This window comes from Bos javanicus, chromosome 4, assembly GCF_032452875.1.
Source record: "Bos javanicus breed banteng chromosome 4, ARS-OSU_banteng_1.0, whole genome shotgun sequence".
NCBI classification, from domain to species: Eukaryota; Metazoa; Chordata; class Mammalia; order Artiodactyla; family Bovidae; genus Bos; species Bos javanicus.
The window spans coordinates 81530993-81558816 of record NC_083871.1 but is presented as its reverse complement, the minus strand read 5'-3'; the positions used below and the strand labels follow the sequence as shown (position 1 = coordinate 81558816).

The 27824-nt window shown below is 39.2% G+C and overlaps 2 protein-coding genes across 15 annotated transcripts in view; one reads left to right on the top strand and one right to left on the bottom strand.

The window, feature by feature from the left end:
* Positions 1–2145: 2145 nt before the first annotated feature.
* Positions 2146–4421, bottom strand: MPLKIP (M-phase specific PLK1 interacting protein). Its single transcript, XM_061415391.1, has 2 exons — positions 3810–4421; positions 2146–2861 (listed from the first exon to the last, which is right to left on the bottom strand). The coding sequence occupies exons 1-2, from the start codon at positions 4146–4148 to the stop codon at positions 2661–2663; spliced, it is 540 nt and encodes a 179-aa protein (XP_061271375.1). The 5' UTR covers positions 4149–4421; the 3' UTR covers positions 2146–2660.
* A 108-nt stretch (positions 4422–4529) lies between these two features.
* SUGCT (succinyl-CoA:glutarate-CoA transferase) overlaps positions 4530–27824 on the top strand; it is an 861069-nt gene continuing 837774 nt past the window's right edge. For 13 of the 14 annotated variants that reach the window (XR_009736133.1, XR_009736132.1, XM_061415379.1 and 10 more), the window contains exons 1-5: positions 4530–4726; positions 19160–19211; positions 19847–19920; positions 26055–26140; positions 26697–26747. Coding sequence is in view for 12 of the 14 variants with exons in the window: in XM_061415379.1 (XP_061271363.1) it covers positions 4627–4726; positions 19160–19211; positions 19847–19920; positions 26055–26140; positions 26697–26747 (363 nt within the window). In the remaining 2 variants the exon portion in view is untranslated. The remainder of the gene's footprint in view (positions 4727–19159; positions 19212–19846; positions 19921–26054; positions 26141–26696; positions 26748–27824) is intronic. The other variant, XM_061415390.1, reaches the window with a different exon arrangement.

The window sequence follows — 27824 nt, the reverse complement described above, 5'->3', positions numbered from 1 at the left end:
AGGGACATAACTTTACATCTTGATGAGGTACAGAAAGGTTCTAGGAGTCTCAGGGACCTGAAATATTGTTGGTATCATTTTTGAAAAACAAAAGCTGCCATAGGTATCTTTTGTCAAGTGGGAGAAGGGTAATTATGAAAAGGCAGAAGGGAAAATAGAGAACTAGCATCATCCACTGATGACAGAAATGTTTTTAAACACATCATTTTAACAAAGAGTACATTTGGGATCTGAGGATCTGGATCTGAATCCCTTAAAGGTATCTCTGTGTTTAAGACCCAGCTATAGATTATACTTCTGTTCTTCAACTATATGAATATTTAAGAAGCATGCTTAACTATAAATTTCCCTAAAAAAGTTATTTAACATTTCTACAGAGGTAAAAATGTGCATTCTGAAACGATTAAAAGTCATTTTTCATTTAAAAGAATGATCAATTTCTTCACTCAGCTAAACAAAATAGGCTAGTAACATAAACAAATCAATATCAATGTTTAAAGACCTTTGATAACTATGTACACTAATAACCAGAGCAAAAAAGCAATTTACATTTACCGAGGACAAAAATGTTTCTTTTAAAATCAGAAAGGTCAGATATCTGGAAGCAGATGTTGGTAACTTGGCAAAAAATAAATTCTACGTTTAGTTGTTTAAGATCACACTTATAAGCTAGTAAAAATGTACATAAGCCATTAGAAAATTATAATTTGAATGTCTTACAAATATGCTAATATATATTAACATAAAACATCGGACTTTTTTTTGGTCAATAATCCAGTGATCTCTAAGCAATGGCCTAATAATTATTTCTAAATCCCATTTCTTAGAGATTTTCTTACCTACAAAGTTCAATAAAAGTATTCTACTTGCTCTAATTTTCATCACACATCATGACCTCAAATCATCTAGAAAGACGTTAAGAAAAGTAGGACATTCCCTTTAGAATATTGGGGGGAAAATTACTATCTTCTTTGTATACAGCAGATAAAGGCAGAGCAATATAGTAGTTGTAATCAGAATGTCAGCATCCATTCGCCAAATATTTATTAAGCAGCTACTATTTTCCAGGCATCACCCTCAGAGCTGAGGATATAGGGGTGAGTGAGAAAGTCACAGCTGCCATTTAGAGTGCTTACTATGTGCCAGGCTCTGGCCTAAGTCTTCACGCATATAAACCCATTTAATCCTCAAACACAACACCTCTATGACATGGGTACTGTTAATTTTTTCATTTTACACATAAGAAAATTGAGGCACAGAGAAGTTAAATAACTCACCTAACTAGCCTGCCTCTGAATTTCTCTATTCTTCATCTTTCAGTATAGTAATAGTATTAGAATATAGTAACAGTAGTAGTCCTGAGTCTCATGAAGCTTTTATTAATCTAAATCCTTCCCTTATTTTCTGTTTTGCCTTTGTGAAAGACCTAACATACAAATAGAACTGGTTATGGCTCAAATAACTGGTGTGACCATTTCCCTTTTAGAAGTTTCTTTCTGGGAATGTTTAAACAAAATTTTAATGAGCTATACTTTCATCTTATATTGACCCCAAAATACCTAAAAAGCTTGAATGTTCTAAGACTTAGTTTTGTTTAAATAGTTGGGGAAAATGAAAATCCCTTTATATTTTTCTCATTACCACAGGCATAGGTACACAGCATTCCGTCCTTTGGAAAACCTTTCTTTAGTCCCGATAGGCCTAGTGGGTCTAAGATCATGGGACTCTGCCTCATTCTAGGGATGGGTCCATGTTCAAATTTATTATGCTACGCTGCCTTGATCATAGTTATTGGATCAAGACTACAAAAAAAGACCAAGCATGACCAATCTGTCTTCACTGGGATTGACGAGAGTTGGGAAATATTCTCTTCACAATGGAAGTGATTTGAGACTGCTGATAGCCATCTTCCTAGACTCAAGAGAAAATAATTCCACAATACTGGGAGATATGGAGTAGAGAAATTCAGACGCAGAATTCTTTAGCTATGCAAGAAATAGGTCCATCCTTGCCTTTTTCAGTTAAATGAGTATAAAGGCTAGAAATAGTTTTAAATTTAAGCGTAAGTGGGTTTCTCTAACTTTCTACCAAGTTTCAATGCATTTTTACAAAAGCATTTCATAAAATATGGACACAGAACAATGGTTATAATATGAATAGAAATTTTTTTTATTCTCTTCCTTTACCCCCTTTTCCCTATGAACAAATATATAGACCTGTCTACAGCACAAAGTATGGTCTATCTATTTTCAAAAGCAGTATCCAAAATATATTCTTATGAATTCTAACTATGTGATTACAAAGCATTATTTTAATAATTCTTTTTTAGCATATGACAAAAGCACAATATAGCTAGAAAGACAAACTGCTTTATTTTAAAACACTGGAAAAAACATTAAAAGGCAAATGTCCATTATATAACCAAGAATGTTAAGCATTTGGAAAATGTTAATCTTCTAAATTGTGGTAGGCACTTCCAGAGAGCTAAATATTGCAAATTATCCTACCAGATGTCTTCTGTAATACCAAAAATACTTGATATGATGAAACACACAACTAATTACCCAAAGTCACCATGTTAGGTTTCAATTTAATTACAAGTAAAAGTTTTGTCCAAGATGTTCCTGACACATGAAGCGTCCAGTTGAATTTCAGAAATGTTAACAAAAGTATCTTCCTTTTTTGCCTGTGAATGTTTGGGTATTGCTGTATTGTTGGCTTATATCCACTACAGATACTGGTTCTAGGCCAGCCCAAGGGTCTTCAAGCATTGAAGGCTTGAAATAACTCTCCAACTCATTAGACATTCTCTTTTCTCTACCACGCCCTGATCCAAATGGTGTAGATGTCCTTGGAGAACCCTTTAGGAAAAAAATCATTAGTTAAAGACATTTAGCAGAGGTAAGAGTGGAACTTTTTCTTTAGCGGCTAGTGGGGGTCACACTGCTAGTTAAAAATTATGTCTTGAACCCAGTTATGTTCAATTTCAAAGTCCATGCTTCTTTTAATCTAGTGTTTTTAAAAAGTAAACCAATTTGGTATACTTAATAATTTTATGCCCACTGTCAGTTCAAATTCTTTTGGATTTCTAATGTGTTAACTTTGCCAAATGAAAAGCTGATGATGAAATAAGAATTGTAGTTTTCTCTCAGTTATTTCTCTATTTTTTCTGGAGGCAAATTTCTGGAGGTAAAATTCTTTTACCCTACAGCTTCAAAATTTCTAAACCTTCCCATCTCATTAGCTCCACACTCAAAGAGGTGTTTTGGTTTAGCATAAAGTTGGAAAACTACTAAGCACATTTAAGTTGTAAACCACAGAATCCTAGAAACACTACAAAGACTTGGAGCAGAAGCCAGTTGTATTCGGAAAACCAAGGTAAAAAGTGGAAGAAGAAAAGAAAAAGGTGCCAACAGTAGGGATATGGCACTAGCCTATAACTCAAGACAGATGAGCTCTACGCTAGGGATTCATTCGCTGTTTTTCCCCCTCGGAGAGCGGGGACTCGGCATAGTCTACTGCTACCAACAGGCCATGCCCCTGACAAAGGAGAGGGAATTAGGGAAACCTCCTGTGCACAAGAGGCACGGTACTGGTGAAAAAGCAGGAGGGCTCCAGAAACAAGTCGGGCTCTGCCACTTTGTAGAGCATTCCAAAGAAAGCTACACTTCTCTGAGCCTCAGTTTATTCATCGGCAACACAGGGCTAACGACAGTATCCCACCTCATAGAGGAGTCAAAATAATCCACGTAAAGGGAGTACCATGCCTGCCATACAGTAAGAGCTCGGCAAACGCTGGCTATTATTACCTGGGGGTGGGTCTGCTGCTGCCCTGGGGAGTAGCCGAATTGCTGCTGGGACCCCGCGGGGGACTTGGAGTAGTTGCCAGGGTAGCCGCCAGGGGACGGAGACCCGAACCGGCCCCCAGGGAAGTTGCCGCCGTGTCGCGGAGAAAGGCCGCTCCCGTAGGGCCTAGATCGGGGCCCGTACGGCGGCGTGTTGTGTGGACTCCCGTACCCGTCCCGCGGGGATGGCGGCCGCGGTCCGCCTCCGCTCGGGGTACCCCGGAAGCTGCTCCCGTTCCCCCAACCTCCTACACCCGGGCCGGGGTAAGGAGGAGTCGGGGGTCGAAAATTCTGTCGCTGCATCTCAGCGGACGACGACAAGGATCTCACTGGCGCGTTCTCCTGCCGGAACTGTCGCGAGCAACCCTTCTCTTATACTTGGCGGTCCTTCACCAAAACACTCCTCCGTCCTCCAGCATTATATAGCACATTGGTTCCGGGCTCACAAAGGTTCCTCTAGGGCGGCAGGATAAGTACGTTATCGAATTGGGTACAGATTGAGTTAAGTGAAGGAAGGAGGCGGAAAATGGATAAAGGAAAGGCCAAACACCGGGGAAGCCCCAGCAATGGCCTTTGAAGTCTCGCGGGCTTTGGTTGGGACTGACACACCGACTAGACGCCTGCCCAGAGCTGGGTGGGTGGTTAAGGGAGCTCAGCCGGGCCGAGCCCGGCCCCTCCCACCTGGTGCCGGGAGAGGGCTGAGTTGTCCGCGGGCGCCCCCAGTGGCCGCGCGAGCGCGGAGTTCTCCACTCGGGGAGCCAGGATTTGTGAGCGGCGCGCAATGCTGGCGTCGCTGGCGAGGGTCGCCGCTCTGCGGAGAACCGGCCTTTTCTCCCGCCGGAGCGGCGGGACGGGGCTGTGGACCGGCCGCCCGCAGTCAGGTACCCTCCGAAACTCGGTCCAGGTGGCGAAAGAGACCCCAGTCCCAGCCTTCCCACTCAGGCGGCAATCTGAGCAGAGCGGTGCGCTTCCTGTAGTATCCGTGACCCGGTCGCCCGCCCTCTGACCTTTCGCGTCTCCCCACCGCCCTGGCTCCGCGATCGCCGGGTGGTCACCCTGCCCGACGTCCGGGTTCCGGTCCGGGCCCCGCGCGGGCCTACCGGGCGGACTCGCCTTTCTCCCTTACTCATCCCTCCTCGTCTCCCATGTTTAAATAACTTGAAAAATGTACCCCCTACCCCCCACCCCTGCAACCAGCTGCATTTCAGAAAGGATTTCAGACTGCATCTTTAAATAACTCGGGGGTGAGACTGTTCGCAGATGCCGGACTTTATTCCCTTCCTTGTTCTTGTTAAATGAAGTCGGGTAAGGGAGGTGATTAGGAAGCAGAGATCCTGATTTTCAAAACGAACGTTTGTCCAGAGCTCTTAAAATAATGGCCATTTCACAGACCTTTGGTTATAAAGAAAAATGTGATCATTCAAGAAATGACCCCTAAGGTATAAACACACCTTTGAACCGAAGACCTGGCTCGAATTTTATTTAGAAGATGAAATTTGGATTTATTGCAGTTTTCTGAAACTATCTTGACTCCCTTCGAATTTGGGGATGAAAGTCTACGGTGAGCCTTGAAATCAGCTTGTAGGAAAAAGAATCTTAGAGAATTTTAGGACTCATTTAATCATAGCCTAATGGGTAGCGTGGATCTGTGCCTTTCAGCCTATGAACATTCTTGCAGCTTCCACTCCTCACCTTCCGTTTGACATATTCTGTGGCATGTGGCAAGCTGAAGAATGTGTTGTTTTCTTAGCTTCTATCCTTGATGAATGGAGAAACACGCAGTTTTTTTGCCATTGTTTGAGAGAATTTGGTTCTTCAGATTTCTCCTTTAGACACAAGTTGTAGAATCAATCAAGGCAGGGTAATCACGTTGAGGCTTTGTGATGCAATTAAGGCCTGAGGATCCTCCCAGAGTACCCTCTTTAAACATACCTCTATTCTAGTGACTTCCCTGGTGGCTCAGATGGTAAAGCGTCTGCCTATAATGCCGAGACCCGGGTTCGATCCCTGGGTCAGGAAGACTCCGTGGAGAAGGAAATAGCAACCCATTCCAGTACTCTTGTCTGGAAAATCCCATGGACGGAGGAGCCTGGTAGGCTACAGTCCATGGGGTTGCAAAGAGTCGGACACGACTGAGCGACTTCTTTCTTTCTCTGTCCTGTCCGGAAATTAACCTTCCTGGACATAGTTTAATGCCTGGTAATTGGGCTCTCAGATATTTATTGAATGAATGAGTGGGTCACATCATAACCCACATGAGTGGGTTAGTGAGTCTCACTTGTAATGACCTTTAATGTCATCAAGAGGTAGGTCACCAGTCTACCTCTTGGTGGGAGGGCACAGAGAAATGAGGGTGGCAGGGACTAAATTACCTTTGTTAATAGTTAAATAATTAGCAAATGATTTGTTGAATTGAGTGAAGTACTGTAAGTTGTCTTTTTACTTGGCTTGTACTTCTGGAATGTTCTTCCCTGTAGCGATATCTTGTTATCTTCCACACATATGAACTTGTATTAGAAACAAGAAATAAAGTGTGAAATTTTTGACGAGTAGATTATGTATGACATTGTGCTCTCCGTTATGTTTTCAGGTATTAATATATAGGAGGAGTGAGGGAGAGCACATTCTTAATTGTATGAAAACTGAAGATTCCGCTTGAATCACTTCTGAGTATAGGCAATTTGCCTTTTTACAGATGAGAAAGATTGTCCAAGAGAAATTAAGTGACTGAAACGGGAATCTAACTTCTTGTTCACGGAGTCGAAGAACGAAATCCACGAACATGCAGACTCTCATGGTAGCAAGCAAATAGGATTTATCAGAAAGGAGGAAAGTACAAAGCTCTCAGCATAGACACTGGGGGTGGGGGGTATTAAAGAGTCCCTAAAAAGGTGGGGATTACAGCAGTCTTATATCTTTACCAGTATTAATCTGTACATTTTTGGTTGGCTCCTGTCCTTAAAGTACATCATTTTTGACCAATCAATTTAAAGGTCAAAGTGTTTAACTTAACATCTTTATGGCTTCATAATATGTACTTCATGGCATATCTTTTTTAGACATTTAGAGATTAGTAGATATAACTTTAATTGTGAACATTTGTAAATGTAGCTAGAGTCTTCACAGGTGTTAACCTGGGGATTGCAATCTGACAGCCTGAGCTGATGGGTCTGAGGTCCCAAGACGCATATTTCAATTTGTTTATGTGGTGGTGAGTTCCGGGGGAGAGAAATGTAGGAAGTTTTATGTTGTATTACCTGGAAATAGAAAAGTGAAGTGGGATGATGTATGTGAGAGTATGGTGGCTGCTCCATGAATGAAGTCGGAATCCTGTGAGGAGAAAAGGGCACTTTAACATTTGTGTGAGTAACACGAGTATTGTTCTGACAAAAAGAGGATTGTAGAACTGTTTAGGGAGGACCACCTTTAGAAAACAGGATCCCAAATAGGATAGTGCATTTATTGAAGACACTATTAATGGCTAGGTGATGTCTTCAAGTGACATTGTACTCAGAGGACATCAACAAGCAAAGCGTTAAGGAACTTTCTCAGTACCTATGAAGTATATGGGGATCTCCAAAATAATTGGCTAACTTTCTGATGATGCATGTTTTACACGTTTTATATTAATGCAAGTAAGAGTATCACAGATTTAAGTGTAAATTTAAGTGTAAGTGAAAATGGGAACTTGTCCGTTTCTATAAGACTGGAGTGGGTTGCCATTGCCTTCTCCTTCTATAAGACAGACAATCTTTATTGGGGTTACCAAAGTTTTTTTTAGTGTTTCTTTTTTTCAGTAGATTAAAAACAATTTTTTTTTGGTAGAGCCTTTTTGAGAGCATATGGCTTCGTGTTTGAAGGAGGAAATGGGATTCCCAGAGCTGCTCACTCTGTTTCCTCCTTTATCTGCCTCCTTGAAAAGACACTTCTGGCACCTCTGAGGAATTTCTAGGGCTCTCCAGAAAGGATTTGAAACCCAATATGTTTGGTAGGCATCAGGTATTAATGAGTGCTGAAAACGTAAATACTTTGGTTAGTTTTTACTACTTATTACCAAGGAGTGAATATTTTCATGTTTCTGCATGGTCAGGGCTTTCTACGCTAAGAAAACTAGAACTTGGGTTAAAGGCCAAGCCTTGGAAGTTAAAAGATGACTGAAATGGTAGAGAGCTTCCAGGAAATTTATGTTTATATTTCATAGGGGTATAAAACTCAGAGCCTTGGATACTTTCCCAAGATTCAGATTGTTAACCCAGTGAAGTTTATCTTTCCCCCTGGAGACATTTATTTACATTCCAGAGAGTCAGCCCAGGGACCATCCCCCTTTCATCCTGAGGAGAATTTGCTTACTTTAGGGCCATTAGCTGTCTCTGCTTTTTTGCGGGAAGGTGCAGTGCCAGCAGCTGTCTCATACAAACTGATTGGTTTATAATTTGGGGGACCTTTCCTTGGGTTCAGTCCTTGGACGTTCAGGTGAAGTCCACCAGCTCTCATTATGACTCCTGCAACTTATTAATTGGGGAGAAAATGGTGCATTTCTTGATGTAAGAAATAATAACTCTGATCTCTGCTTCAGAAACCACGGTTTTGAATAAGTATGGGTATTAAAGACCATGTATTTTTAATGAAAGCACTTCTTAGGACAGGAGAGTGTATTTAATAGTTTCTATGTTAGAAATGTTTGTTCCAATTTTAGTATATGTGCTCCTGAAGCTAGTCCTGGAAATGTTTGTTCTGGTATCTCTCGGGATCTGCAGAGGATTGATTCCAGGATTCCACCCCCTTGGATACCAAAATCCAAGGACGCTCAAGTTCCTTACTATATAAAATGGTTTGGTATTTGCATATAACCACATGTTCTGTGTGTACTTTATAATACCGAATACAATGTAAATAATATGTAAATAGTTGTAAATACAATGTAACTGCTCTGTAAATAGTCGTGGGAGGCATATTCAAATTTTGCTCTTGGGAATTTTTTTCTCCCCAATATTTTCAATCCACCATTGGTTGAATCTGTAGTTGAGGAACCCATGGATGGGGGGTGGAGTGGAGCTACTGTGATATACTTAGAGCATAAGCTACCATAGTATTCCCTGAGGCCTTTCAGATTATCTCTGTTTTCCTCTTCTCTTGTTAGCTGTTTAGCTGTTGCATGTTAAAGACTGTCAAGAGTAGAAAAGTAAATGCATCTCTAGGATATGATTAGCTCATTCATTAATAGGATGAGGTCTGCATTGAACACAGTAGATCACTTAACTATCACTTATGTAATGTTCTCATTGATTAAGCAGGTGTTGGAAGCAACTTGTTCTTGTCTCTGAGAGCCAAACTACTGTTAATGATCTTCTTTTCAGTTCTAAGCATGTTTCCATTGTCCATAGTAGTCAAGCACAGGTGAAATGTTTTATACATGTGTATTTCTTTTTGATTAATATTCACCCATGTGTAATACGTGTTAATGCATTAAGTCACTTATGAAAGTTTTTATTGAATATAATAAAATTGTTGACAGAATACTTTGACATGAAGAAAAATGTTAAAGAATGTAATTATTCTTTTCCAGATACAATTTTTTGTTTTAAAAGAGTGAATAAAATTTTAATGTCACTAGAATTTGTATCTTTGTGTTTTGTACTCATAAAAGGTTAATATTCTTACTACACGAAGAACCCATACAGATCAATAAGGAAAAGATAAATGTGCCCGTAGACATATGGGCCAACAAGAAGAAAACATTATTTACAGGAGAAGATAAAAAAAAAAGAGAAAGTATGAAAAGCAGTGTAATTTCTTGTCACTAAGTAAATGAAAATTAAAATGGTAGTAATGTGCAAATTTTTAACTGTTGAATTTACAACAAACAAGTAAACAAAAAGCTCCCAAAACTAAGCCGTTGTGGGTTATGGGAGCTAGTGGAGAACATTGTTTTCCACGGCTGATGCTGGTATATATTGGTGCTGCTTTTCTGGTGGACAGTTTGATAGTATGTATGAAAAGTTTGAATGAATTTACAACAAGAACATAGCTAGGCCACCTTAAGACCTGCCTCTGTCCTTGGAAACATGCTCCTCATTGTGCCTTCTTAACCCCCCCAATTTCCATTCCATGGGGATAGTCTTGATCCCTGTCTCCTGTACAATGTCACGAACCTCATTCCATAGCTCATCAGGCACTCTATCTATCAGATCTAGGCCCTTAAATCTATTTCTCACTTCCACTGTATAATCATAAGGGATTTGATTTAGGTCATACCTGAATGGTCTAGTGATTTTCCCTACTTTCTTCAATTTAAGTCTGAATTTGGCAATAAGGAGTTCATGGTCTGAGCCACAGTCAGCTCCTGGTCTTGTTTTTGCTGACTGTATAGAGCTTCTCCATCTTTGGCTGCAAAGAATATAATCAATATGATTTCGGTGTTGACCATCTGGTGATGTCCACGTATAGAGTCTTCTCTTGTGTTGTTGGAAGAGGGTGTTTGTTATGACCAGTGCATTTTCTTGGCAAACTCTATTAGTCTTTGCCCTGCTTCATTCCGTATTCCAAGGCCAAATTTGCCTGTTATGCCAGGTGTTTCTTGACTTCCTACTTTTGCATTCTGGTCCCCTATAATGAAAAGGATATTTTTTTGGGTGTTAGTTCTAAAAGGTCTTGTAGGTCTTCATAGAACCGTTCAACTTCAGCTTCTTCAGCGTTACTGGTTGGGGTATAGACGTGGATTCCTGTGATATTGAATGGTTTGCCTTGGAAACAAACAGAGATCATTCTGTCATTTTTGAGATTGCATCCAAGTACTGCATTTTGGACTCTTTTGTTGACCATGATGGCTACTCCATTTCTTCTGAGGGATTCCTGTCCGCAGTAGTAGATATAATGGTCATCTGAGTTAAATTCACCCATTCCAGTCCATTTCAGTTCGCTGATTCCTAGAATGTCGACATTCACTCTTGCTGTCTCTTGTTTGACCACTTCCAATTTGCCTTGATTCATGGACCTGACATTCCAGTTTCCTATGCAATATTGGTCTTTACAGCATCGGACCTTGCTTCTATCACCAGTCACATCCACAGCTGGGTATTGCTTTTGCTTTGCCTCCATCCCTTCATTCTTTCTGGAGTTATGTCTCCACTTATCTCCAGTAGCATATTGGGCACCTACTGACCTGGGGAGTTTCTCTTTCAGTATCCTATCATTTTGCCTTTTCATACTGTTTATGGGATTCTCAAGGCAAGAATACTGAAGTGGTTTGCCATTCCCTTCTCCAGTGGACCACATTTTGTCAGATCTCTCCATCAACCCATCTTGGGTTGCCCCATGGGCATGGCTTAGTTTCATTGAGTTAGACAAGGCTGTGGACAAAGCGCCTTACAAATAGCTGTGAAAAGAAGAGAAGCGAAAAGCAAAGGAGAAAAGGAAAGATATAAACATCTGAATGCAGAGTTCCAAAGAATAGCAAGAAGAGATAAGAAAGCCGTCTTCAGCAATCAATGCAAAGAAATAGAGGAAAACAACAGAATGGGAAAGACTAGAGATCTCTTCAAGAAAATCAGAGATACCAAAGGAACATTTCAGGCAAACATGGGCTCGATAAAGGACAGAAATGGTATGGACCTAACAGAAGCAGAAGATATTAAGAAGAGGTGGCAAGAATACTCAGAAGAACTGTACAAAAAAGATCTTCATGACCCAGATAATCCCGATGGTGTGATCACTGACCTAGAGCCAGACATCCTGGAATGTGAAGTCAAGTGGGCCTTAGAAAGCATCACTACGAACAAAGCTAGTGGAGGTGATAGAATTCCAGTTGAGCTATTCCAAATCCTGAAAGATGATGCTGTGAAAGTGCTGCACTCAATATGCCAGCAAATTTGGAAAACTCATCAGTGGCCACAGGACTGGAAAAGGTCAGTTTTCATTCCAATCCCAAAGAAAGGCAATGCCAAAGAATGCTCAAACTACCGCACAATTGCACTCATCTCACACGCTAGTAAAGTAATGCTCAAAATTCTCCAAGCCAGGCTTCAGCAATATGTGAATCATGAACTTCCTGATGTTCAAGCTGGTTTTAGAAAAGGCAGAGGAAACAGAGATCAAATTGCCAACATCCGCTGGATCATGGAAAAAGCAAGAGAGTTCCAGAAAAACATCTATTTCTGCTTTATTGACTATGCCAAAGCCTTTGACTGTGTGGATCACAATAAACTGTGGACAATTCTTCAAGAGATGGGAATACCAGACCACCTGATCTGCCTCTTGAGAAATTTGTATGCAGGTCAGGAAGCAACAGTTAGAACTGGACATGGAACAGCAGACTGGTTCCAAATAGAAAAGGAGTATGTCGAGGCTGTATATTGTCACCCTGTTTATTTAACTTCTACGCAGAGTACATCATGAGAAACGCTGGACTGGAAGAAACACAAGCTGGAATCAAGATTGCTGGGAGAAATATCAATAACCTCAGATATGCAGATGACACCACCCTTATGGCAGAAAGTGAAGAGGAACTAAAAAGCCTCTTGATGAAAGTGAAAGTGGAGAGTGAAAAAGTTGGCTTCAAGCTCAACATTCAGAAAACGAAGATCATGGCATCCGGTCCCATCACTTCATGGGAAATAGATGGGGAAACAGTGGAAACAGTGTCAGACTTTATTTTTCTGGGCTCCAAAATCACTGCAGATGGTGACTGCAGCCATGAAATTAAAAGATGATTACTCCTTGGAAGGAAAGTTATGACCAACCTAGATAGCATATTCAAAAGCAGAGACATTACTTTGCCAACAAAGGTTCATCTAGTCAAGGCTATGGTTTTCCCTGTGGTCATGTATGGATGTGAGAGTTGGACTGTGAAGAAGGCTGAGCACTGAAGAATTGATGCTTTTAACTGTGGTGTTGGAGAAGACTCTTGAGAGTCCCTTGGACTGCAAGGAGATCCAACCAGTCCATTCTGAAGGAGATCAGCCCTGGGATTTCTTTGGAAGGAATGATGCTAAAGCTGAACCTCCAGTGCTTTGGCCACCTCATGCGAAGAGTTGACTCATTGGAAAAGACTTTGATGCTGGGAGGGTTTGGGGGCAAGAGGAGAAGGGGACGACAGAGGATGAGATGGCTGGATGGCATCACTGACTTGATGGACATGAGTCTGAGTGAACTCCAGGAGTTGGTGATGGACAGGGAGGCCTGGCGTGCTGCGCTTCATGGGGTTGCAAAGAGTCGGACACGACTGAGCAACTGATCTGATCTGATCTGAACCCCGCCAAACTCTAAAAGGCTTAGAGAATCATTTTTATCTTTACTACTTAAAGAGACATCCCTGGGAGGGTTCCATAGCACTTCACAGCAAGTATCCTAAGTTCTTCTAGACATCTCCTTCTCTTCAGAATGACCTATTGGAAGCTGTTGAAAACAAATCAAATCATAAACATTTTTTTCTGACATATGTATCTGTCTACTCACTTCTCCCAGGCTGTCCCTTCCCTTTCCATCTGTTCCTCCTGTTTTATTTGCAGTTGGTCTGTAAAATAGGGTTCCGTTCCCTTTTTGTGTTTAAAATAGGCTCATCACATTCACCATCTAACACTGCCCCCGGTTCCCACCCTCCCACATCTCGCACTCGCACGTTTTCTTCTTTTCTGTGATAATTAGAATGCCCTTCAAGTACCTATGATGGTGTTTTGGTGGTTGTCCCCTGGAATGGATGACTTTCCCTGATTCGCACGAAGGGCTTCCCTTTGGTCGGTCTTCTTCTGGAAGAAAGCCTCATCATCTACATGGTGAAGTTTCAGGGGTCTCATGGGTTTGTGGGCATTCATATTCTGTAGTTTACAACTGTCATTTGCTCCATGAGTTCCTGGTTCAGCCACTTGTTATCCCTGAGTTATTCTCTTCAGGCTCATTAAAGAGGCCTCAACCCTGAAGCTTTTTTCTCTGGCTTCCTGACTTTTGGTTGTGAATCCTATAACTATAAATTGATTACTTATAAAGTCTCTAAGTTGGTACTGTTTTCTACCCTTCAATGTTCCAGTCTACACTAGTGGTCTTTCTCCTAAATGACTTTTGATTAGCAACGCATTGCATATACTAAGTTCATATTAAAAAATTTGTTTATCACAAATAAATTTTATAGTAAGAACTAAGGTGAGGGTAAGATCTGTAATGTGTGAGGAATATGCTTTCCTTTTACCCAGTGTAAGAAGCCTTGTCATGAAAGAAGGCTTATTTGTAGGTCTTCTTTGATCAGTTTTGGGGAAAAATATGTATGGAAGCTTAAGATCTGGAAATTGATTTCTTTAAAATGATTCATTGATTTCTTACGAAAGTCTTAACGTATCTCCGTTTGATGACTGCTGCTAGCAGTGAAGCAACTTACCCCTGAAATGGAACTCTAACTGGTTGGCTTGGACGCTCTACATTCGCTTAGAGGAGACTACCATTTTTCTTCTGCCCATGCCTCATTTCTTCATTGGTCAGGAAAGGCTAGATGGGGCTGTGGTACAAATTAGCTCACAGTCACTGCAGTAGGACCATAGAAGCCTGGAGGACCTAATGGGATGTTTTTAAGGATTAGGGCTGGAATTAAGCTTATATTGCTTCTGTTTATGTGTGATTGGCCAGACCCCAGGCATTTGGCCCCAATCTAATTGCAAGAGAAACTGGGAAGTGAGAAGAGCAGAGGGATTAGGGATTAGCACCCATTGGTACTTTGGTTGTGTAATGCTTTACCTATCATTTGGTAGCCCTTTATTTCTAGTCTTTTTGCATTTTTTCTTCAAGTTTTCATTAAAATAGTAGCATCCAGCCATTTTAAAACCTCTTTGATTGCAAATCCCACAGTAATAGCCAAGTCCTTGCAAGGGAAGGGCAGTTCTGAAGAAACTGAGTGTCAATGAAGCATGAATTATAAACGATTATACGTTCTTACCCATCTTTCTATTGTTTTCTGTGTGCTTAGTCACTTAGTTGTGTCTGACTCTTTGTGACCCCATGGATGGTAGCCTGCCAGGCTCCTCTGTCCATAGGATTTTCCAAGCAAAAATACTGGAGTGGGTTGCCATTTCCTCCTCCAGGGAGTCTTCCCAACCCAGGAATCGAACCCATGTCTCCTGCGGCTCCTGCACTGCAGGTGTAGACTTTACCGCTGAACCAAATTGTCTCTAAATGTCTCATAACTTGAGTGTCACTTCCACACTATCTTTTTACCACTCAAAAATTTTAGTTTCCCTGGAATGTTTTCCAGTGGATTCTGATTTTCCAAGTACTCTGAATCCCTAAAATTTCCTGCCAAATTATACTATTAGGAACAGAGAATTCCTTCAAGACTCAACCTGTGCTAGAAAGAAAATATCCTGCTAACTTTTCTAAATAAAGCTTGGAAGAGATATCCATCTACAGGCTCACTCCTAAGTTCTGGTAATTAAGTTCTCTGTAAAAATATCAAATCAAGAAAGCCTTCTGATGTATATCACATGTTGTATTTGATAGTGATATTCGATCAGTTTGTTTTAGGACTTGACTTTTTTGTTTAATGTCTCAGTAGTTGGCTAGTACAGTGGGAGAGGGATGTCATGGTTGCTGCCACACAAATGAGCCACTTGTGTGGGCATCTGTCAATTATATCCACACTGGTGTTCAAATTTATTTGTGTCATGGAAACCTAGGGCCAAATACCAGAGGAGTCCTAGAAGCAACTCTGGCAAGCATAAATTTGATGGCAGCTTCATTATAATTATATTTCTTTGCATGGTTACTCAGCTATATCAACATAATAGCTTTCCATCCTAGAGGCCAAATAAGATAGAGCGATATACAAGCTGCTCACTATATCTCAACAAATTACGTTATAAAGGATGCTCTTTTCAACTGTTTTTCACCCTGAAATCAGTCTATTCTGGTCTTTCATAAGGAAACAAAATATGACTGTAGATATCTTTTTAAAGTATAGAATATTGAGAATAATATTATTTTCTGTTCCTTAATCATGAGTCATGTGATTGCTTTCAAATCTGGATTATTTACTTAATAGGTATTGGGACTGTATATTACATTGGTGATGATGATGATAACAACAATTGTTGGTATTAGTGAGCATTTACTATATGCCAGGAGAAGGAAATGGCAACCCACTCCAGTATTCTTGCTTGGAGAATCCCAGGGACAGAGGGGCCTAGTGGGCTGCCGTCTATGGGGTCGCACAGAGTCGAACTGAAGCGACTTAGCAGCAGCAGCAGCAGCAGCAGGAAGTGTACTTTGTGTGTGCCTGTGTGCTAAGTCGGTTCAGTCATATCTGACTCTTTGCATCCCCATGGACTATAGCCTGCCAGGCCCTTCTGTCCATGAGATTCTCCAGGCAAGAATACCGCAAGGTTGCCATGCCCTCCTCCAGGAGATCTTCCCAAGCCAGATATCAAACCCAAGTCTCTTATGTCTCCTGCATTGGCAGGCGGGTTCTTCACCACTGACACCACTGGGAAGCCCCCATATAACATTTCACTTAATCTTTGCAAACTCTATGATGTAGGTGTTTCAAATGAGGAAATTGAAACAGAGAAATGTTTACCTTGGTCAAGGTCATTAGGATAGTAAATAGTGAAGCAGAGAATTAAATTCAGTCTCTAAGGTTTATGCTCTTACCTGTTTAAAACTCATTAATTGATTATGACTTAAATATGCTTTAGGGGATTCCCTGGTGGTTCAGACGGTAAAGCGTCTGCCTGCAATGCGGGAGACCCGGGTTCGATCCCCGAGTCGGGAATATCCCCTGGAGAAGGAAATGGCAACCCATTCTAGTACTCTTGCCTAGAAAATTCCATGGATGGAGGAGCCTGGTGGGCTACAGTCCATGGGGTCGCAAAGAATCGGACACGACTTCACTTTCACTTTCACTTTAAATATGCTTTAGAAGTCCTTTTTGGTTATCTTCGCAGATCATAAAAGTAAAATGCTATTGGTTGATGTTAAATGAATTCATTTAAAAGTTTTTGCATCATTAAATAAAATTTTACTAATTTATTACGGTTGTGAGTTGACCTTGGTAGTGAAATATAGACTTCTCTTTATAGATTTATGATGAGAAGAGATTTATGAATTGAAGAGATCTCTAAATATATTTCCTGTATCATTTGAAGTAAAACAGGGGCTCCCAAAGAGATGAGTACAGAAGACTCATATTTTTGGAGTCTTATGGACAATAATTGCTTGTCAGTTCATTCCTAATGATATCAAAATATCTTCTCATATTTAAGATCTTTTTCTATGTTTTACTTTCTCTAAAATATCTTGTTTCTCTCTCAATTTGTTCTTCATGTTTTCACTTTTTCTTTTTTTCCCCTGATTTAAGGATTAAGCAAAATTACAGAAATAAGTAACTTAGCTAGTGAAAGTGTTCCATAAATTCTTACCCCAAGACTTAGCCAAGAGTAGAACATTATGAATGCTCCAGGTACCAACATTATTATTAATATTATTATGTATGTTTACAAACATAGGCTCATATTACACATTCTATTCTACAGCTTGAATTTTTAAAATTATTTATTTATTTGGCTGTGGCACTGGGAGTCTCTAGTTGTGGCACAGTTGCTTTGCAGCATGTAGGATCTTAGTTCCCTGATCAGGAATTGAACCTGGTTCTGCTGCATTGCAAGGTGAATTCTCAACCACTGGACCACCAGGCAAGTCCCTGATTTATTTTTTAACTTAGGAATATATCTTGGTCGACTTTATATGTCAGGGTATGTAGATCTGTCTCATTTTTTCTTAACATCGGCATGGTATTTTTTTATATGGATGTGCCAGTGCTTATTTAACATTTCACATGTTGGTGGATTTTTGCATTGTTTTGAATATTTTGCTTCAGTATTTAAAAAACAGTGAGACAATTCACAGTAGAAGATACATAAATGGCCTATTGTTACATGAAGAGATTTTGAATAGCATTAATCATCAAAGGAATGCAAATTGAAGCCTCAGAGAAACATCATATACCCATTAGAAGGGGTAACATTAAAAAGATTAACAAGGGACTTCTCTGGTAGTCCAGTGGTTAAGACTCAGGTCCCAATGCAAGAGACCGGTTTGATTCCTGGTCAGGGAACTAGATCCTGCATGCTGCAAGGAAGATTGAAGAGCCTATGTGCTGCAACTGAGACCCAATGCAGCCAAATAAATAAATTTAAAAAAGGTTAACAATACTTAGTGTTTCGAGGATGTAGAGCTTCTAGAACTCACATGTACTGCTGTACAGTCACTTTGGAAATCTGTTTGGCAGTTTCTTAGAACGTTAAGCATAACCTTACCATATTACCCAGCCATTCCACTAGGTATTTCGTCAAATGAAAACATGTCCAACAAAGACTTGTACATGCATGTTCATAGCAGCTTGATCCACTGGAACCTAAAACGAGCCTACTCAGTAGGTTAGAAAGAATAAAGAAAAACGTATATCCATGAACAGGATAGTACTTATACAAATTCAACAACATGGATGAGTCTCAATATCATTATGCTGAATGGAAGAAGCCACACAAAAAAGGGTGTATGCTATATTATTTTAGTTAATATTTTAGAAAATGCTGATTAAACTGTAGTGACAGAAAGCAGATCAGTGGTTGCCTGAGGTTGGGAATGGAGGGAAAGGTAGTTTGCAAAGGGCAGGTGGAAACTTTCAGGTGATGGAAAGTTCTATTTGTGAGTTTGGAAAATGTGTAATGACATGTATCCATCATTATGGTATCATACAGAGTATTTTCAGTGTCCTAAAAATCCTGTGCTCAGCCTCTGTGACCCTCTCTCCTCCAACTTTTTATTTTTCATTAGGCAAATGATTTTACGTGTAGCTTTGGACTTTATTAAATGGGGAATAATCTGGTGTTAGAGGCTTTAAAATTTTTACAGATTCATAAATTGGATTGGTCAAGGGTTCTGTGTTATACACAGTTCCCTTTAGTAATCTGAAGGAAAATATATTTATTAATTTGGTAGTAATAGAGAGTACTTTCAGAATATGAAGAATTCTGCATTCAGTTCAGTTCAGTCGCTCAGTCGTGTCTGACCCTTTGTGACCCTGTGAGCTGGAGCATGCCAGGCCTCCCTGTCCAACACCAACACCCGGAGCCCACCCAAACTTATGTCCGTTGAATCGGTGATGCCATCCAACCATCTCATCCTCTGTCATTCCCTTCTCCTCCTGCCCTCAATCTTTCCCAGCATCAGGGTCTTTTCAAATGAGTCAGCTCTTTGCATCAGGTAGCCAAATTATGCATTATTCCTTCCTAAAATTAGTAATCAATTATCTTCAAGTATTTTCTCTGTTTTGCCAGATACTGACAATGTGAAACCACTGGAGGGTGTAAAGATTCTGGATCTAACGAGGTGTGTATTGGTTTATCTATGTTTTGGTGATTGAGTTTTCCCCTTCTCTAAAAAAGCATTTGTTTCTTGGATTATAAGAAGGTGCTTGTAAGCTTATCATTGACATTTTGGAAAGACAAATTTCCTATAATTTCATTATTCTAAGGACAATTCACATAATATTTACACATTTCTTTCTAATCTGCGTATCTATGTATACTTTAAAAAAATGAAACCATATTGAAATTATAGGTTTATTCACATTTTACGCATTATGTTATATTTTGGCTGTTTTTTCCATGTCATTCAAAATTCAACAAAAATATACGATAATATTTTACTATATAGTTGTCACATAATTACTTAGTCATCCCCCAGTGTTTTTCTAGTATAAAGTAGACTCCTTGTATGTAAATCTTGGCCTTAGAAAATCTTTCAGTTTCTTCTTTAGGGTAGAATTATGGAAGTAGAATTATTGCATCAAAGGGAATATACTTTTTAAAGCTCTTGATACATATGGCCAATTCACTTTTATAACAGTTTTAATTCTTACTAATATATATGAGCTTGTCTGTGTTGATGGACCATTAAGAAACAAATAAATATAAAAATCTTAAAGATGGTAATGAATTTATTTATCACTGTTAACATTGTAGAGTACTGGCGGGACCTTTTGCTACTATGAATTTAGGAGATCTTGGAGCAGAAGTTATAAAAGTGGAAAGACCAGGTAAAACTGTTCTCTTTAAAACATAGAAACAATCTAATAAACAACCTATTTTTACAGATCATACTTTATGTTGATTAGCAAAATTAGTGTCAAGTAATAACATGCTTCTTCCTGTGTTTCTTGTGAATCTTTGGAGGGCAGGTATTGATGTCTGGTATTTATGATACAGTATGTAAGTGGGTGGACAGTAACTGACAGTATTGTGGTACTTGCTGTACATGTCTGATCTTTTGAAACAGATTTTTAGTAAGCATTTTCCAGAGGTAAAACTAGGTTCATATCCTAATTTTATTTCTAGGGCAAAATAGACAGGGATGATCTCCTTGAATCTATTCCCAAATTAATATTTTTATCTTTGGTGTTTCTACACTTTAAGGCCACTTTGTGCAATTTAAAAAGTATTGGCCTCTCTTCCCCTAGTCACCTTCAAAATTAACTTCTAAAACCTCAGGAACAGTACAGAGATCGAAGCCCTCAGTATGGCAGCACAATTGGCTGTAGTATGTATTAGGGTACAACTGAATCAGGTATTCCTGGTGGTCTTATGCACTTTAATTTCTGTTATATTGAGACTTAAGAGGATGAAGAAGAGATCTACTTAATAACACTTAGGGCAGGAATATCTGCATTTTTCCGTTTGTTTTCTCACTGTTTTACCTCTGCAGACATCTTCCTGTGCAGATCACTACTTCAAAGTTGCCAAATGTTAATTAAAATATTGACTTCTGAAATTCATTATCAGCAAAGTTATGAATGTTGTTTTGTTTCTAATTAACCTTAGCAAGTGTACATAATGTCATAATCTGATAGTATTTGACAGTACTTATGTATACGATGTTTCATAAGCATTTTTAATAAGATTTGTATTTTTAAATTTAGTATATAATAAAAAGATGTGTTTGAGTGTCAAAAAAAAAAAAAAAAGAAACAAGCTAATAAATATTTTTAATAGTTCTTTAAATATCCATGTACCTGTATGTGGGACGAGGAAAGAATAGAAATGAAATGATTATTTTTCTTCTCCATTCTTTATTTTCCTCTGAACCTATACTAAAGTTAGATTTCTTTCTACTCTTTACATGCCAAGGGTTGAGCCCTAAGCCAATTTCTGTAAGCCTCTATTAGAAACACTGGGGCTTCCCTGCTGGCTCAGACGGTTAAGAATCCGTTTGCAATGTGGGAGACCTGGGTTTGATCCCTGGGTTGCAAAGATCCCCAGGAGGAGGACATGGCAACCCACCCCAGTATTCTTGCCTGGAGCATCCCCATGGACAGAGGAGCCTGGTGGGTTACAGCACATGGGGTCACAAAGAGTTGGACATGACTGAGTGACTAAGCACACTGGTAAACTGACATGCAATATGATAACAGCCATGCTAATGACATTTAGTGCCGGGCACTGTTCTAAGCACTTTGCCTATATTAATTTATTCAATCTTTCCAACAACCTGTCACCTGCTATTATTCCTAGATTATAAATAAGGACACAGAGACCCAGAGAGATGAAGGGATTTGTCCACGGTCACACAGCTAGTAAGGAGTGTTGGGACATTCATCTCTGATCCTGGTCCTCTTGAGCCCACACAAGAATTGCTGCTGACACTGAGGTTAGAGTGAGCCTGGCCACTTCCCTCATTGCGGGATGAAAGGGAGCCAGGGACCAGGGGAAGGGAAGAGGGGAGAAATAGGTTGTAGAAGAAGGAGGAAGAAAAGGAATCAAAGTCCTTCCAAAAGGAACCCAAATACCCCAACCTAAGTCATTATTTTCTATTTCTAATAAAAGAAACATTTTCCCATTTCATACTTTTAAATATTTTGAAGAAAAAACACTGAAGCTAAGATGAATTCTTTACTTTTATGTTTTTCATCTGACAACTTTCCTTTCTTCTCTTCCCTTTGTCCACCAAGTAAACCTATACTGGGTGCATAATTCTCACTCTTATTTGGTGCCTTCTCAACTCTTTGATGTTTAATTCATGTTGCTGTTGATGAAGCTACTTAGAAAAGTGTCGTATCATGTTCCCTTTCTCTCTAATAAGCACTTAAACCAGGAGTCCACGTTCTCTGCATCGTCTCATAAACAGCTTGTTTTGGAAGGTTTCAAAAATCAGCGTTATTATTTATCTTTCAAGATCTGATGCTGGAACTTCCCTGGTGGTCTGATAGTCAGAATTCTGTGCTTCTACTGAAGGGGGCACTGGTTTGATCCCTGATCCAGGAACTAAGATTCCACATCCCATATGCCATGTACCATGGCAAAAAAAAAAAAAAAAAAAAAATTCTGATGCTCATGGATTTGGAACAGAATTCCCAAATCAATGAAAATGGTCCAGCCTTCTTGAATACTGTGCATGTTTCTATCAGACCCATAAGAGACTAGATTGCAATTACGTCAACATATGAATTCACTGTAAGTGATTAAATATTATAAAGTTGAATACCTGATCTGGAAGATTCAACTTTCTGCTAAATCTTCTTAGGAGGCCCAAGCAGTTAGCAGAAGATTCTGTGGTCAGCATGAGGAATATTACGTATTTTATATTACATTTTTCTGACCCTGCCTTTGTCAGGCTCCAGGTGATAGAAGAGCCTGGTAAATCCTGCTTTCCAGAAATAGTGCTTCGTTTATCCAGTCCGTGATATTTATTGCTTTTGGTCATTGCTGGATACATGCTGAATAACGTTCACTTTCTAGCTGAACATGTTTTTTTCTTTCTTTGTTTAACAGTTACCACAAAACTTCTAATTACCGCATTGCTGCCCAGTTTCAATGCCACATACTTTCTAATTTCAGCCATGGGGTCTTCCATTTACAGGCAGAACAGTCAATCTAATTTCTCTTGCTATTTCCCTTGGTCTCTAGGTTAAATATTTGTACAGTTGGCCCTTTGTGTCTTGTTGGTTGAGTCTGTGGACTTGTGAACTTTAATGATCTGTGTTTGGTAGAATTGGGGGTACTGTACCTGTGGGTATAGAGGGCCAGTTGTAGGACTTGAGCATCCGCCAATTTTGGAGTCCTCGTTGGTGCTGGAACCCTCGAGGATAATGAAGGAATGACTGTATTTTTATGAATTTTAGAAATCACTCTTCCCTATTTGCTTAGACCTGTTTCTCCTTTGTTATTTTTTCCCTTTCCACCCCGGGGGACCCTTTCCTTATTTAGAACCTTATTAAGTCCCATAGCTACACACTAGGCATCAAACTTTTTTCCTAGCAGGTGTTCATTGCTCTTTTCCTAACTAATTTCTCTCTTTCCTTTAACCCTTCTGCTCAGCACATTTTAATGTTCATATTTTTGTTTTTCTGAGATAATTATTCAACAGACATGAGGGTAAAGTGATTTGGCAGTATTTTCAAATTTTAGTAGAGAGTTAGTCTTTTTTAGTGTCCACTTCTCCACTTCTTAAATTAAATTTGGTTGGTGGCTTAGACAGTAAAGAATCTGCCTGCAGTGCAGATCTGGGTTCGATCCCTGAGTTGGGAAGATCCCCTGGATGAGGGAATGGCTACCCACTCCAGTGTTCTTGCATGGAGAATTCCATGGACAGAGGAACCAGGCAGGCTACAGTCCATGGGGTCACAAAGAGTCAGACACGACTGAGCAACTAGCATTTTCACACTTCCACTTTCTCTAGTTTCTGAATTAAATTTGGCTGTAGTTTTCTGACTTGGGACTTAGATTGTTCTTACTTGAGTAATCAAAGAACATATCAAGCTTAAGTATGTTTTTTTCTCCTTTTTTTCGAGTTTGTTGGTGAGTGTAAACTGTGTGCTGACAGGGCCAGGCAGGTAACCTAAATGAATGAAGTAGGGTGATGCCCTGTGTCTGCTCTGCAGACAGTGGTGCTTGTGACCTAGTAGGCACCCAATAAATCTTTTCTGAATGAATGAATATTTTCAAATATCATTTAAAAAAAGAAGTCTGAATTTTTATATACTGCTTCTGGATTTTGAAATCATGGCAGATAGTTAAAAACTTTAAATAGTGTGTGGGTCAAATAAAACATGTTTCTCAAATTGCTAGTTTTACAAGCTTGTGACCTTTAACCTTTCATGTGCCATTAGCACTCACTTTCTGCTTCTCTTAAACCCTGGTTTGTATACTAGAGATTATATACTAGGGATGGGCTTCCCTGGTGTCTCAGTGGTAAAGAGTCTACCACATGCAGGAGATGTGGGTTTGATCCCTGGGTTGAGAAGATCCCCTGGAGAAGGAAATGGTAACTTACTTCAGTATTCTTGCCTGGGAAATCCCATGAACAGAGGATCCTGATGGGCTGCAGTCCATGGGCTTGCAAAAGAGTTGGATAAGACTTAGCAACTAAACACCACCACCACCACCACCAACAGCATACACTAGGGACAGGTCCGGTAGGGAAACCATGTGTGCGTGCATGCTTGATTGCTTCAGTTGTATTTGACTCTGTGCAACCCCTTGGACTATATAGACCGCCAGACTCCTCTATCCATGAGATTGTCCAGACAGAAATACTGGAGTGGGTTGCTGTGCCCTCCTACAGGGTATCTTCCTGACTTAGGGATCAAACCTGCATCTCCTCCATTGCAGGCAGATTTTTTTAACTGATGAGCCACTGGGGAAGCCCCCCAGGAAAGCCATGTGGGCCTCCAATTTAGATTTCTGACATTATCTCCACCCGAGAGATGAATGTGATCAGAGATGAATGTGATCATTTAAAATAAGCTAATTTAAACCTTATCTTGATGTTGCTTCCTTAAAAAAAATTTTTTTTAATGTATTGAGACCTTCAGAAAAATAGAAGTGGCTGGACTGTCTCCTGACTCTGGGAGGTCCTGGCTGGTCTTGGAGATTCATATTCACACATACATTTTCCATGAAGACTCTAACTGGTCTATTCCTGGGAGGTTGTTTTTGTGGATTCTTGCACTTTGTTTTTCCCCCTGATGTTTTGAACATGTGTTCAGTTTGATACTTAGCATTTATTGCTTTGTGTTGTTTCCAGTTCATCCCCCGTTAGAACTAATGCTTCTTATTTCCTCTTGTTCTCTCCCCTTCTCTTGTGAGGTTTTTTTCCTTTTTGTTTTTCTTTTTAAATCAAGGAGTCTATTGTTTAGCATCTGTTTTGTTTTCTAAAAGGCTGTGTCTGTTTTTCTTTATCAGTTTCAGTGGGTAAAGTTTAATGGCCTAATAAATTAACAATATCATTTAAATGAGATTAGAAGTTAAACTTTAGCCCATACTCACAAATTATCTCTTATTGGAGGGGCTAGTAATGCTTAGGTAGTGATTAGTTTAGATACTAGAAACTAGTTTCTAGTATTAGTTTCTAGTATCTATATTTAATTGAACTTATACATTTTTAAATTTAAGTGATACAATTTGTGCCTATTAATTGTTAATTCACCTTCCTCTGTTCCATCTACATTGTTTGCTTTTTGTGCAAAGAAAACTTTTTTCTGTAACTCTATAGTGTTGTCTTTGAATCAAACATAAGTACTTTTCAGGTCATTTGACGTAGATGTCTCAAAGAAAATACCCTATTTTTGATGGTTTTAAACATTTTACTTTGAAGCAAGACCTTGAAATTTTATTCTAAGCTAGTATTTTAAATTATTTACATTTGCTACTCAGTTGCTTATTTTGCTTTTTCTGATTTATTACTGCAGGATTTTAAAAAATAGATTTATTTATCATTATTTTATACCTAGCCTCAAATACCACTTTATAAAGACTTACTTATCATTTTTCTGATTTGAATTATATATAACAAAAATCCTTTACAGACCTAACACTTTGTTTGCACATTTAATGCCAAAAACACTGAAAGAGCTGACTTGTTTGTTGAATCAAACAAGGAGAGTAATTTTTTCCCTTCAAACTTGCTGTTTATGTGTCTTAAGGCATTTGGATATTCTGTTCTGGATTTTTACTTTCAGGGTTGGGTTTTAGTGAAAGAAGTTATGGGAGTGATTTACATGAACAGGGAAAGAATTTGGGCAGTTCTAACAAGCTCCCAAGGCTCCTTTAGGTTGCTAATTCCACTGAACTAAGCTGATCTTAGTAGTCATCTGTGAACGTGTGAATGAGTAAATTTGTTGGTTTGAAATGTCTCGTGATGTTCCAAGGTTAAAATAGCTCATGCTGTTATTTTCAGGAGCTGGTGATGATACACGAACTTGGGGTCCACCTTTTGTGGGGACAGAAAGTACTTATTTTCTCAGTGTTAACCGAAATAAAAAAGTAAGAATATTACCCCCTTTTTGCTTTCTTTCTATAATCGTCTTGTAGTAACAAAACTTTTGATAGCATTGTGGCTCGTTTATTTCTACCCTTTTTTTTTTGTGGATATAAGTAATATTTTCAAGAAGTGAGGTTTTATTCTATTCATTTGCCAGTTACCAAATAGAAACAGTAGACCTCTTTATTTTCCTTTTCTACTAACTTAAAACATATTGTGAGAATTTATAATGATTTTGAATGGAAATAATTTTATTAAGGAGAGAAATCACTTGATTCTTTTATATTTGTTATTCTTTTGGAGATTGCTTATTATTTATATTTGGGATCATTATTTGAAATTATTTTACTGTAATCCTTGCTATCATTTTAACATATCCAAATTGCAAATAAAATCAGTAAAAATGATTTAAATGTTTCTTTCTGAGGAAAATACATTTACTTTAAGAAGAGAATTGATGATATGAATGGCTCTCTTAGTGAACTGTCAGTAATTTTTCTTTATCATAAAGAAACATCTTTATGATATTATTTTAATATGCTTATTTTTAATTTTTAGAGTATAGCTGTTAATATCAAGGATCCAAAAGGGGTGAAAATCGTCAAAGAGGTACAGTATGCTCTGTAGAAGGCATCTTACCCCCTGGGTTGTAATTAGGGATTTGAATATCAGAGTAAAAGTGTTTAAAACATGATTTTGTTGGCAGTCTGAAATTTTGCTCTAGATGTCTTTGAAGAGTTTGTTGTTGTTCAGTCACTCAGTTGTGTTGGACTCTTTGCAAACCCATGGACAGCAGCATGCCAGGCTTCCCTGTCCTTCATCTCCCGGAGCTTGCTCAAACTCATATACATTGAGTCGGTGATGCCATCCAACCATCTCATCCTCTGTCGTCTCCTTCTCCTCCTGCCTTCTCAGCCAACTTTCTAACTAGTTGGCTTTTCCCATCAGGTAGCTAAAGTATTGAAGTTTCAGCTTCAGCCTCAGTCCTTCCAATGAATATTCAGGACTGATTTCCTTTAGGATTGATTGGTTTGATCTCCTTGCAGTCCAAGAGTTTAACTGCTTTTACAGTAAGTATGACTTGCTTTATACTTTCTGGTATATTGTGTATGACATCTCCATGGTGTCAGAGTGTTTAGTTATGGTACTGTTGTCTATTGACTGAGTGCCTCCTTTGCATCAGATTTTAGGCCTGGGCACTTTGCTAATATTATTTTCTTAAATCTTCATAATTTGCTTTGAAAATGACATATTATAGCCTCATTTTCACGAGGCAAAATGGGTCTCAAGGGGCTTGAATGATTGTCTAAAGATCACAGAACTGATAAAGGGAAGAGCTGAAATTTGAACCCTGGGTCTACATCACTGTAGAGCCCAGTCTTTTTCTAACATTTATTCAGATGGTTAATGTGTCCAGACCTGATCTTGGCATCTTTCCTTGAGGGGACAGGGAAGCACAGTGGTTAGGGGCATATCTTAGTGTTCTCTTCTAGAATTTAAATCCTGCCTTCTTTAATTTCTAGCCATATGACTTCAACAGGTTTTACTTAACTTCTTTATGTATCAGTTGCCTTATTTGTAAAATGAGGGCAATAATAACTACTTTTTAAAAGGTTTTTATTTTATATATATAGGGATGAGTGGCATGTGGGGTCTTAGTTCCCTGACCAAGGATCAAACCTGTGA